The 12,078-nt window shown below is 53.5% G+C and overlaps 1 protein-coding gene across 5 annotated transcripts in view; it reads right to left on the reverse strand.

Annotated features, from left to right (window-relative positions):
* Window positions 1-4,117: 4,117 nt before the first annotated feature.
* Pfas (phosphoribosylformylglycinamidine synthase) overlaps window positions 4,118-12,078 on the reverse strand; it is a 20,907-nt gene continuing 12,946 nt past the window's right edge. For all 5 annotated transcript variants that reach the window (XM_005399420.2, XM_005399417.2, XM_013522184.1 and 2 more), the window contains 17 exons: window positions 11,284-11,357; window positions 11,028-11,184; window positions 10,663-10,724; window positions 10,353-10,514; window positions 10,007-10,132; window positions 9,744-9,875; window positions 9,213-9,443; window positions 8,895-9,075; window positions 8,725-8,808; window positions 8,343-8,498; window positions 8,009-8,128; window positions 7,532-7,677; window positions 7,202-7,409; window positions 7,000-7,091; window positions 6,803-6,917; window positions 5,619-5,942; window positions 4,118-5,536 (listed from right to left, as the gene is read on the reverse strand). In XM_005399420.2, coding sequence (XP_005399477.1) covers window positions 5,229-5,536; window positions 5,619-5,942; window positions 6,803-6,917; window positions 7,000-7,091; window positions 7,202-7,409; window positions 7,532-7,677; window positions 8,009-8,128; window positions 8,343-8,498; window positions 8,725-8,808; window positions 8,895-9,075; window positions 9,213-9,443; window positions 9,744-9,875; window positions 10,007-10,132; window positions 10,353-10,514; window positions 10,663-10,724; window positions 11,028-11,184; window positions 11,284-11,357 — 2,678 coding nt within the window. In that variant the 3' untranslated portion in view covers window positions 4,118-5,228. The remainder of the gene's footprint in view (window positions 5,537-5,618; window positions 5,943-6,802; window positions 6,918-6,999; window positions 7,092-7,201; window positions 7,410-7,531; window positions 7,678-8,008; window positions 8,129-8,342; window positions 8,499-8,724; window positions 8,809-8,894; window positions 9,076-9,212; window positions 9,444-9,743; window positions 9,876-10,006; window positions 10,133-10,352; window positions 10,515-10,662; window positions 10,725-11,027; window positions 11,185-11,283; window positions 11,358-12,078) is intronic.

The following is a 12,078-nucleotide window of genomic DNA, read 5'->3' on the forward strand; positions in this document are numbered from 1 at the left end:
GTCCCAAGTCTGCCTCCCTCACCTGTTCCCAGGGCAGAGCTCTTAATTGTTGCCTGAATAACAGACTGAGTGGGGTTCTGTCACACATCACCCTGTCCCACTGTCTGCTGCTCCAGCCTGCCCAGGCAGGAGCTTCAGAAGCCCAGGCCTGTGTAGGACAGGTGGCTCATGTGCAGCACTCCCAGCAGGCTGTTCACAGGAAAGTTTCCTGACAGCCCAGGCAAGACACCAAAACTTGCCCTCATCCCCCCTGCAATAGTATGTGAGCCTCCATCTGGCGTTTGCTGCCCTCGACTGTCCAATGACAGAAAGGACTGCTGGGTTTCTGCCAACCTTGAACACAGCTGGTACAGGGTAAATGGTTAACTGGCCCCTGAGACGCTGGTGGCCTAGCTGCTGGGGCAGACATCCTCCCCAGCCCGGCAGGCCCCCAACCGCCTGGTGCCCATCTCTTTCCTTTCCAGTCCCTGCCCCTTGCCCCGGCCCTGGATTGAGTGTGGGGTCCAAACCCAGTGTGGAAGGAAAACCAATGGGGGGGCTGGCCTAGGGGAGCAAATGGCCCCATCAGGTGGACAGCTGGGCCCTTCTGCCCACCCTCTTCACTCTCTGGGCCCCTCATCTGCCCACTCATCCCTGTCAGCCTTGCAGCAACCTGGCACTGACTGCAAGCGGCCGTAAGGTGTGTTCGACTGTCTTTCTGTAACACTGAAGGGCCCTATTGGTTGCCAGGCTAGTGTGACATTAAGAAAAAAACCAACTGGTTTTCCGTCTCCCACGACCACCCCAGTGTCAGGCCTGTGTCCTTCATTTGACCTGACACCAAGAACCTGCAAGTCTGAATAAGGTGTGGTGGCACACGCATGTGATCCCAGCACTCTGCAAGGCCAAAGAACAGGTTCAAACCCAGCCTGGACAACTTAGCAACTCAGTGACATCCTGCCTCGAAATTCAAAAGGAAAAAAAAAAAAAAAGAAAAAAGGGCTGGGATGTGGCTCAGTGTGAAGGCCCTGGGTTCCATCCCCAGTACTGCCAAATAAAATAAATAAAATTAAGTTGGGCATGGCACATACTTGTAGTCCCAGCACTCTGAGAGGCTGAGACAGGATTACAATCTGAGCAACTGAATGACAACTCTGTCTCAAAATAGTAATTAAAAAAGGACTGGGGGCGGGCTGGGGATTTAGCTTAGTGGCACAGCGCCTGCCTGGCAAGTGCAAGGTCATGAGTTTGATTCCCGATACCAGAAAAAAAAAAAAAAAAAAAAAAAGGACTAGGGATATAGTTCATTGTAGAAGCCCAGGGTTCAACCCCTAGTACCACAAAAACAACACAAAACAAAAAACCCACACAATCTTGTAAACTTTTTTTTTTCCAACCTTGTAAACGAATGACTGGAGGAATGAGGTGAAGGAGAAACGCCTGGGACATGCAGAGCCAGACTATCTACAAACCCAATCCAGATCCACCAAGCTCACATTCTATTAGAGAAAACATCTATGTCAACATTTACTAATTTAAACATTCATACACATTTGTTCAACATGTATTTATTGACCACCTACGAGGGCACCAAGCAGTTCGGAGGCAATGGAAAGTAAAAACAGAGTTCCTGGGCTCTTGCTCATGGAGTCCGTATCCTACTGGAGAGACCTTTGGTCAAAACATTGCTCAATGTAAGACTGCAATGCTGAAGCCAGGTGTGGCAGTGCACACTGTAATCCCAGCCCACTGGGAGGCTGAGAAAGCAGGATCACAAGTTTGGGCCTAGCCTGGGCAAGTTTCAAAATTAAAAAAAGGATCTGGAATGTAGCTCAGGGCAAAGGTTCAATCACCACCACAAAAAAATAAATAAATAAATAAAAATTTCAACAGTGAACGCACAATGGTGACAAAGGGATGCGTGTGTGACAGGCCCAAGTCTAACAAAGGATTTAATGAGAGAGCTGTAGACTCAGCTGACACTAAAGAACAGGACACCTGAGGAAGAGGTTTGGACACTGCAGCAAATGGCTTTTGTCTTTGGATCCCAGGTACAGGACCAGTGAGGTCTTTACATTCATCCTGCACCACTCAGCACATCATCGCTCACAGCCCGCTTGGTATTTCTTATCAGTTTCTCATTTCCATCCTGTTTTCCCCTTGAGTGGAGGAGAAACACAAGCTGGGTCAGGGGCCAACAAGGACAGGCTGGTATGGCCACAGGATGAAAATAAAGATGAGAAACTGTTGGGTGTAGTAGCGCATGCCTGTAATCCCTGCACTCGGGAGACTGAGGCAGGACAACTGCCATACATTCAAGGCCAGCCTGAACTACATAGCAAGACCCTGCCTCAAAAAACAAATGAAACAAAGGATAAGCTGAGGGGTTTTGGAGCCAGGCGAGGTGGCGCACACCTATGATCCCAGCACTTGGGAGGCTGAGGCAGGAGGGTCGTTGTGAGTTCGAGATCAGCCTGGGCTACAAAGTGAGCTCAAGGCCAGCTTGAACTGTATAGTGACACCCTGTCTCAAAATGACAAAAAAAAAAAAAAAAAGCTGAGTGGCCTCGTTCCTGGCAGTGTCTGAGGGCCAGTACTGCTTTTGCCAGGATGACCCAAACCAGAAACTGCCTTACCTCCAAATATGTAAATTCACCTATCACAGCCAACTAGGTTGCCCACGCAAGCCTTCTACTTCATCAAGTACTTAGCAAACCTGACACCTGAGCCTTGGTATCAACACCCAAGCTGCACATTTCAGCTTGTTTGTTTATTTATTTATTTATTTATTTATTTATTTATTATTTATTTATTTAGGTTTTTCTCCGATACCGGGAACCGAACTCACGACCTTGCGCTTGCCAGGCAGGCGCTTTTGCTGCTGAGCTAAATCCCCAGCCCCTGAGCTTGTAAATTTAAAATGAATATCTTTTCCTCCCCAGCATCATGTTCAAATGTCAAAACAGTCGTTAGGAGTACCACAATGCTCAGGGCAGGTCATTCTGCAAAGCAATGAGAAAAACACTGGAGTTACTTTTCCCATACACATACCCTTCTCATTTTCCTTTTGCAGCGCTGGAGATGGAACCCAGGGCCTTGCACATGCTAGGCAAGTGTTCTACCACTGCCGCACTCCCAGCCCTACCCCCACAATTCAACACTGTCTCGTTACCAATCTCCTCAGCGAGTTACTCTCTACCAGAAGCTTACCTTCGTCTCCCTACAGACACTTACTCCCCATGGATCCAAGACTCTGTTTTCAGGGAAATTCCTTTAATTGAAATGTCAATTTCTAGGGAGCCAACTGACTGCAGTTATACAACAGAACCATCATAAGGAAACAAGCTCTACACACATTTATGTGAGTGAAGGAGGTAAGAGAGGATGAAGACAACAGTCAGCAACAAAACTTGCTGATGCTGCTCCTAGGAAGCGGAAAGGTAGGAGGCAGGAGCCGGGTGAGCATGGACCCCTGGCAGGCATTCGGTATGTGACCAACCCTGGGCAGTTTAAATCCCAGCACTTGGGAGGTTGAGGCAGGATAGTTGTAAGCTTGTAGCCAGCCTGGGCCACGTAGAGTTCAAGGCCAGCCTGAACTACATGGCGAGACTCTGCCTCAAGAAACCAAGCCAAACCCTAGGCAGTTTGACCTTAATCTTTAAACAAAAAAAGAATGCTGGGCATGGTTGCACATGCCTGTAATCCCAGCACTCAGGAGGCTGAGGCAGGAGGATTGTTTCAAGTTCGAGACCAGCCTGGGCTACAAGGCCAGCTTGAGCTGCACAGCGAGACACTGTCTCAAAAAGACCAAAAAAAAAAAAAAAAGCTTGACATGTTGGCACACACATTAATCCAGCACTCTTGAGAGGCTGAGGCAGGAAAATGCAAGTTCAAGCCCAGCCTAGGTAATTTTGCAAGACCCTGGCTTAAAATTTAAATTTTTTTAAATTTTATTTTTTGAGGCAAGGTCTTGCTGTGTAGCTCAGGTTGGTTTTTTTTTTTTTTGAGGGGGAGTGGTACTAGGAATCGAACTCAGGACCTTGCGCTTGCCAGGCAGGGCAGGCTGGTTTTGAACTCACTACACAGCCCAGCCTTGAACTTGTGGCAATCCTCCGGCTTCAGTTTCCTAAGTGCTGGGACTATAAGCATGCACCACCGTACCTGCAAAAAAAAAAAAAATTCTTTAAAGACTAGGGATGTAGCTCAGTGGGAAGGCCGAGTTTGATCTCAAGTACATGGGGGTGCTCCTTGGCTCAGCAGTGCTATACACAGCTATTATTTCATATATATTTGGATACAGGGTCTTATTATACTGTCCAGGCTGGCCTTAAACTTGCAGCAACCTTCCTGCCTCATCTCTGGGTGCTAGGATTAGAGGCATGTGCCACTACTCCCAGCTTATTATTTTAAATTCTATTAGACCATAAACTCCTTAAGAGCAATGCCATCGCTTGGCACAAGAAACATAAATGGCACAAATGATGAGGTAGGACAATAAACTAAAGGCGCCCTTTTGAAATGAAGGTGTCAAAAAAAAAAAAAAAAAAGAAATGAAGGTGTCAACTACTATCAGAAAGAGAGCTGCTAAGTCAGGAGAAACACCAAGAATAATGAGTTCAGAGCCTGGCACCAGGCTGGCCCTGACACACAGCCAGAAACCCCATCAGGGGCACTTCTGCCAACAGCAATTATTTACACCTAGGACAGCACATTTCAGACAAGACCAGGCGCACTCAGGGTTGTATGGCCTTACACTAGGACAGCACATTTCAAAAGGAATCCAGAAAGCTTCTGCTGTTTTTAGAGAATGAGGTCAGAAGGGGCTGATCAGCTCTGTCCCCAGACTCTGAACCCCAGTGATGGAGGGACATGAAACATCCCTCAGAGCCCAGATAAGGGGAACGAGGCACAAGGTGATCGCTGGGGAAGTGAGGCAGGGCCAAGGGAACCCCCGCTGGCCCCCTAAAGCCGAACTTTGCCGCAGTCTCCTTCCTCAGGGGCACAGGCTACTGCCTAGTGTGAGGACGCCAACCATGTGGCACAGAAGCCCTGGGAACAGCTCAGCCGTGCAGGCCTCAAGCAGGCCGAAAAGCAAACTGGCTCAGAAGCTTTGGCGTTTTGGTCCCCATCTATCCAAGACACTTCTAGAAACCATGTACAGGGCTCCTGAAGGCGACAGGGGAGAGTGCAGAGGGAAGAGGGGGCAGCAACACTCAGGGATCGAGGTGTGGCAGGCGCCTCCCGGCGGGCTCAGCAGCCTCCCCGGGTCCAGTCTCGGGCATTGACGAAGAGCTGCAGCCAGGGGGAGGTGGTGAGCATGTCAAATGGAGAGGGTCGCCATGCCCACTGCCAAGGCCTCACAGCTCGCTCGGGATGAGGCATGAGAGCCAGGTGGCGGCCATCGCGTGAGCAGACGCCAGCCATGCCTCCTGGTGACCCGTTGGGATTCAGAGGGTACTGCTCTGTAGGGTTTCCGTCATCGTCTGCCCAATGCAAGGGAACCAAGCCACTGGCCTCCATCCGGGCTTGGAGTTCCGGAGAAGAAAATGCCATGTAACCTAGGAGGAAAGGAAGAGGGAAGTGAAAGCTGAGCTCCCCCTGCAGCCCCCGCCCCCAACCCTGTCCTTCCCGGAGCCTGACCTTCTCCATGGGCACTCCACACAGGCAGCACCGCGCCCTCCATCCCTCGCAGCATCAGGGCCGGCCCAGGCCCCACACGTACACTGGCCCAGCGGGACTCGTAGCGCCCGGACAGGTTGTGGCATAGCAGGAGGCTCGGCTGGGCTGGCCAGGAGTCAGGGCCCACCTCCCCGGCCTCTTCGTCAGTGTCACCTCCCACCCAGCCCAGCAGAGCCAGCAGCTGACAGCCATTGCACACCCCCAGGCTGAAGGTGTCCGGCCGCTTCCGGAAGCGACTCAGCTCGGCCCTGGCCTTCGGATTAAAGGTCACGGCAGCTGCCCAACCTAGGAAGGAACAGAGAAGTCAGGGTGAGATGTGGAAGACCTCAGAAAAGAGGAAGCTGGCAAAAAAGGGGGACAGCTGCTCCTCCACTCCAGGAAGCATCCTGCAGAGCTCTGGGCAAGTGCAAGGCAGGAATCTGATGCTGCCAACTCCTGAGCCCATCATTTTCTTTTTGCTTGGCTAGCAATTTTTAAAAATCTTTACAGCACTTCGTTGCCTAACAATTATTTTTTTATTTTGTGGGGTTTTTTTGAGACAGGGTCTTGCTCTGTAGTTCAGACTGCCCTTAAACTCACTGTGTAGCCCAAGTTGGCCTCAAACTCAGGAAAATCTTCCTGCCTCAGCCTCCTGAGTGCTGGGATTAAAGGTATATGCCACCACACCTGGCTGCCTAACATTTTTTGTTTTGTTTTGTTTTGTTTTGTTTTGTTTTGTTTTGTTTTGTTTTGTTTTGTTTTGTTCTGGTACTGGGAATCAAACTCACGACCTTGCGCTTGCCAGGCAGGCGCTGCGCCGCTGAGCTAAATCCCCAGCCCTGGCTGCCTAACATTTAAAAATGAGATTTCATACAGAAATTCCAGATTTTGGGCTTCTCCTGAAACACTGAAGGATCTGGTCATGTTGAGGCATCTAACATGACAACCTGCTTGAGCTGCATGGCAGCAGGCCCTTTAGCTAGATGTATGCTCTCCGTTAGCACTACCCTATCCAGCCCCGGCCTCATCTAAGTTACCCACGGCCTTCTGCTGGCATCTGGCCCTGAGCCAGCATGCCCACTGTGCCCTGGCTTTGTGGAGGTGCGAGGCCAATCTACAACCCTAGGAATGTGACGGAGGCAGCATGTACAAGCCTGTACACTGACCTTTGGCAGAGCCTAGGACGTCTGCGTAGCTAAAGCCACCCACAAAGGCCACACCACGGAATGTGTCTAGCCCGATGGCTCCAGAGCAGAGGTCTTGCATGGTCACATCCCACACCTGCAGCATAGGGGGAAAAGTGTCAGAGGACACAGAGCCTGAGGTGGATCAAGGCCCCCAGCTCCACCAGCATCCCGCTCACCTCAAACCCAGCCAAGTGGAAGGCATCTGCCATCTCCCGGTCTCCATTACTACCCTCTTCTCTTAAGATGGCGACTCGGGGGCTGGGACCACCTGAAAGAGGAAGTGTCTCTAGGCCAGAAGGTCATTTCCCCACCCCAACTCCACAGACACCTGTTCTAGGACAGCCCCGCAGACACCTAGGCCTCTGCACACTCCCTCACCAGGCTCCCGGGGCACAGAGGCCCTGGGGAAGGTCGGGGGTAAGCAATAGGTGGGCCCCGTCCGCTCCTTCAGGCCTTGTTCCTCCTCCGCCACACAGCGTGGCTCTGCCTGCAGCCGGTCCAGCTGGAAACTCGTCTCCTCCCAGAGGGCTCGCAGCTGCCCGACAGGTTCCTCCACAGCCACGACCCCATTCACTGAGACCCGGACCTGGGGAGAAGGCGAACTGAACACAGGCTGGAGACAGAGGAAGCCCCTCCATGGCTGCTCAGAGGCCAAGGCCCCCTCACTTCGCCTGCCCGCTGAGTACTGCCCTCTCCTGGCTTCCTTACCACGGCATGGGGCCCAGCCTCGCCCGTGCGGCCCAGTTCCAAGCAGCAGAGGCCGGCACCCTGATAGCGCTGCAGCACTCCAGCCAGGTCAGGCTCTCGCACCTCCAGCACCAGGCCTGGCTCCTCAGCAAACAGCACCGCCAATGCTGGGAGAGCAATGGAGTGAGGCAGGGTGACTAGGGTGCTACCGGGGCTTGCAGGTGGGGTCAGGGCGATAAGGCTGAGGGAGCTAAGCAACGAGTCGAGTGGCTGGGGGCTAGGAAGGGGGGTTGGAGCAAGTTGCACCAGGGGCCATGGGAGGTCTCAGAAGGGTACAATCAGGAAGTGGTGGGTGCCAACCAATCCAGCTGTTAGAGGACAGCACAGAGGAGAGCTGGAGAGAGGGGAAAGGTTAGGGACACTCCACTGTCCACACGGAGGTGGGTCTGCAGGGTGAGGGAGGCAGCCCGGGGCCGACTCTATACCCGATGTCCTCACCATCGACCCCAGGGGCAGGCACATCCACTTCTATCCCGCAATTCCCAGCAAAGGCCATTTCTAGCAGGCAGGTGACAAGGCCTCCATCACTGATGTCATGGCCTGCACAAAGGAGGCGGTCTGGAGGGAAAGAAAAAAAAGCTCATCAACATCAAGGCCTGAACCTGATAGCTCCATCTGCTTCTGGAGAGCCGGGGAGTACGTGCAAGGTGGGCACACACAGAACTGGGGAAGGGCCTGCGGGTCCCTCTGGCCCTGCTCTCACCCGCTCAGCTGGGGAGCACCTGCCTTGTCCCTGCCACCATACCATCATCTCCCCTAGAGTCTCACTCACCTTTCAGCAGCCCCTGTGTGATGCTGAAGGCACGCACCAGGTTCTCAGGAAGGTCCAGGTCAGGAGGCTGCTCCCCAAGCTGGGAGAAGCACTGGGCCAGAGCTGTGCCCCCCAGCCGGTGCTGCCCAGGGCTCAGAGGTACATACAGGAGGTGGCCTGGGAGACAGGGAGGGGGAAAAGGAAACAGATAGCCCAGGAAGACCCCTCTCACAAGTGCTCATGCCACTGCCACTCCCAGCACACAGAAAGGTGCCCCAGACAGCCAGTCCTAGAAAGCAACAGTCTGGTCATGAGATGGGGGCATCCACTACTCACACAGCAGACCCCAAACCAAGGCCAAGTTCAACACACATGATGCAGGAGGAAGGGGACAAATCCATACCTCTTCCTCCAGGATGCTTGAGGTCAGGGGTCACGGTGGCTGTGATGTCTGGACAGACAGCGTAGGCCGAGATGACCAGTGCCCCTGCAGAAGAAGGAGCACGGAGGAGTGGGACACTAGCCCAGCCTCACAGTGCCTTCCCCGCTCCCTTTCCTAGAACCCCACCTCACCAGGAGCCCGCACAGTCTCAGAGCCAACCCGGGCAGCCATGCTGAGGGAGTCCTTGCCGCCATCTACCGCCACACCCAGGGCCGCCATCACTGTCACCATAGCCTCACAGGCATCAGCCAGAGCTGCACCTTCGCCTGGCAGCTTGGCTGCCCACATCCAGTTCCCACTGCATTTCACATCCTGGGGACAGAGGAGACACAGCGTTAGAGGGAACAGAGGTGCAGAGGTTACGGAGTGATGAAGCACAGGAGCCAAGTGTGGATGCGGAAGTTTCCCAAACCCCTGGGGCTCCAGCACAGAAGCTGGGGGGAACTCACCCGCAGATCAGTGACCCAGGCAAAGACCAAGTTGGTAAGGGCTTCGGCCACTGCCAGCCGGGCAGCAACCTTGGGGTCCAGCAGGCTCTTAACAGGTTGCTCTCCCAGGGCCGTGGCAGCCCCTACAAGCTCCTGGTGACTCAGTGCCACGACAGCTACGTCGGCCAGTGGAGTCTGCAGGGGCCCAACACACTGCTGTTGGGCCACAAGGCCACCTACCGAGCGGTCCACCTGTGGAGCCAGGTACAGTTGGCAAGGAGATAAAGGACAGGGAGGAGACCCCCATTTCTCCTGAGGGACACGGGTCAGTGGGAGACACCCCACCCGCTGCCACCTTGCACACAAGAAGAGCTCTACACAGGATGGGAGGCTGGCAGAACACGCCATCAGGGAGGCTATCTTCCCCCTGCTCCTATTTCTATCCCTAGGGCTGGAGGAACCCCCACCTCCGGCAGACCTTTAGGGCAGTAGGCCAGAGGACATGAGTACAGGGAAGAATACAGATGGCTGCAGGAGCCGAGCAGGGAGGACCTTGTTGGTGAGGTAGCGCTTGCTGGCCACGGCGGGAAGCCTGAGAACCCGCTCCAAAGCCTGGCGCACAGTCAGCCCGGGAGGCAAGGCCAGGGGCTGCAGCACAGGGGGCTCCCTCTGGAGGAAGAACTCCTGCAAGAGAGATGGCAGTGGCGGGTAGGCGGGGTGGTAAGCAGCCAGAGAGGGCTGGGCACACAGACAGGGGCAAGGAAGGTCTGACAGGAGCCACAGGAGAAACTCACTCCCACCCTCACCCCATATACCTTCCGAGGCATCTTGCCCAGCACCCAGTCGAGCTCCAGGTCCACAGGGGTTGGGGGAGAGGCTGCAGGGGCGTCCCCTCGGCCGTTTATTCCTACGGGGCTCTCACGATCATCCACCAGCACAATCTGTGGACAACAGGGACCAGAGAGAATGAGCCTGTGAACACTGGCAGGGAGGGTACCTACAGATCGGACAGAAACGCTCCTTCCAGCCCTTTTTCTGCAGGGTTCCTGCCTCCTGCATCTCCCCAACCCTCCTCTCACTCCCGGCCCCGGGCAGTTTTCCATCCCATGTACCCAGGTGGCTCGAGTCTGCCCACGGTCTTTGCTCCTGGGACCAACTTACTCTCTTGTCTCCGGTGATGGTGCCCACAAAGGAAACTGGGCAGCGTTCCCGGGCACTGACACGACTCAGGAAGTCCCGGTTGGGGGGCCTCAGAAGAAGTGCATTTGACTCCTGGTACTCGGCACCCCAGATTTCCAGAGCATTCAGAGTTGGGTCCCCCAGCTTCCCAGCCATTGCAGAGAAGACAGAAAATGAACAGTGTACTCTCCAGTGCCTCACAGTGCTGCTAAGACTGTGGGGGAGACAGGAAGGCTGGCTGGGGCGGGCGGGGCACATGACATGGACATGCAGCCTTCAGCACGAGACCCACCTGGAAGCGGCTGGTGTAAATGATGGCTCCCGCCGGGTCACTCAGCTCCTTCAGGACGTTGCCTGGTAAAGGATTGCAGGGAGAGATGGTGATGGGGTCATAGTCAGCTCATGGTGAACGAAGAGTGGCCCCTGGCCTCCGAAGCAACATCTAACTCTGTGTTCCTGCAGGAGCTACTGCTGTACCCGCACTACCCACCGCACCCGCACTACCCACCCCACCGGCCCAGAACCTGTCAAGAATGTACAAGGGTAGAGAAAGAACCTAGAGCGGGGAAGCTGATGACTGATCCTCGATACCTCTTCCTAAACTGAACCTGGCAGGAGGCCGGGCTGGCTGTCCCTTGTCCCAACTGCTTCCCTTACCATTGCCACCAGCGCCCTGGTCATGGAGGCTGCAGATGGGGTTTCCCCTGGAGGCCTCCACACAAGCCCGGATCACACGGTTCATCTTCTGTTCCATCTCCGGGTCTCCCCGCTGCACAGCCCCAAAGTCCAGGTCACTGGAGTTGTCTCCCTGCACCTGGGGGAAACATAAAGCACAGCTCAGCTCAGGGAAGCTCTGCCGTCCAGCCATGGGGCCCAGCGACATCAGTCTGCATCCTTAGCTGTTCCTACTCACCTGCACAGAGGAAGCAGCTCCACCCCCAACTCCAATCCTGTACACAGGACCTCCAACCTTTACAACTTCCATCCCTGCAGGGAAGGAGGGTAGAACCAGAATGGGGGAGATGGTCCCTCAAGAGACCCCTAAAGTGAGGCACCGTGAGAACAGAGGACGCTGATGGGAGGGGAATAGGACCTTAACACTCTGCTGGGCCAATGGAAAGTGACTTGGTTCAACCTCCAAGGAGGACAATGTGGCCACACCAATCCAATCACGGGCACATCTCTTTGACTGGGAAAATGTATTTAAGAATTTATTCTACAGTTTTACTCATACAGTTTGTATAAAATCACCTATACACAAGGTTAATATGACATACATACTTGTATTTGCAATAGGAAAAAATATAAGGTTAACAATAGAGGGCCAATTAAATAAATTAAGGTATGTCCACCAATGAAACACTAAGCTACCAAAAATCATTAAATGTAACGGGTATGATTTTATCAGTACGATAATGCTCTCCAAGACACACTGCTAAGCAGGAAGAGCGAGGCTGCCGCTTGCAACAGCAACAGAAAGAATCAAATATCAGGAATGAATTTAACAGCAGAAGTGCAGACTTATACTAAAGCCCATAAAACATCTTAGAAGACATAAACAAAAGGAAAGAGACCCCACATTCATAGATTGAAACACTTAAGATTGTTGAGATGTGGGCTGGGGATTCAGCTCAGTGGCAAAGCACCTGCCTAGCAAGTGCAAGGTCGTGAGTTCGGTTCCTGGTACCGGAGAAAAACCAAAAAAAAA

Source organism: Chinchilla lanigera, unplaced genomic scaffold, assembly GCF_000276665.1.
Source record: "Chinchilla lanigera isolate Chin_1 unplaced genomic scaffold, ChiLan1.0 scaffold00066, whole genome shotgun sequence".
In the NCBI taxonomy this organism is placed as follows: Eukaryota; Metazoa; Chordata; class Mammalia; order Rodentia; family Chinchillidae; genus Chinchilla; species Chinchilla lanigera.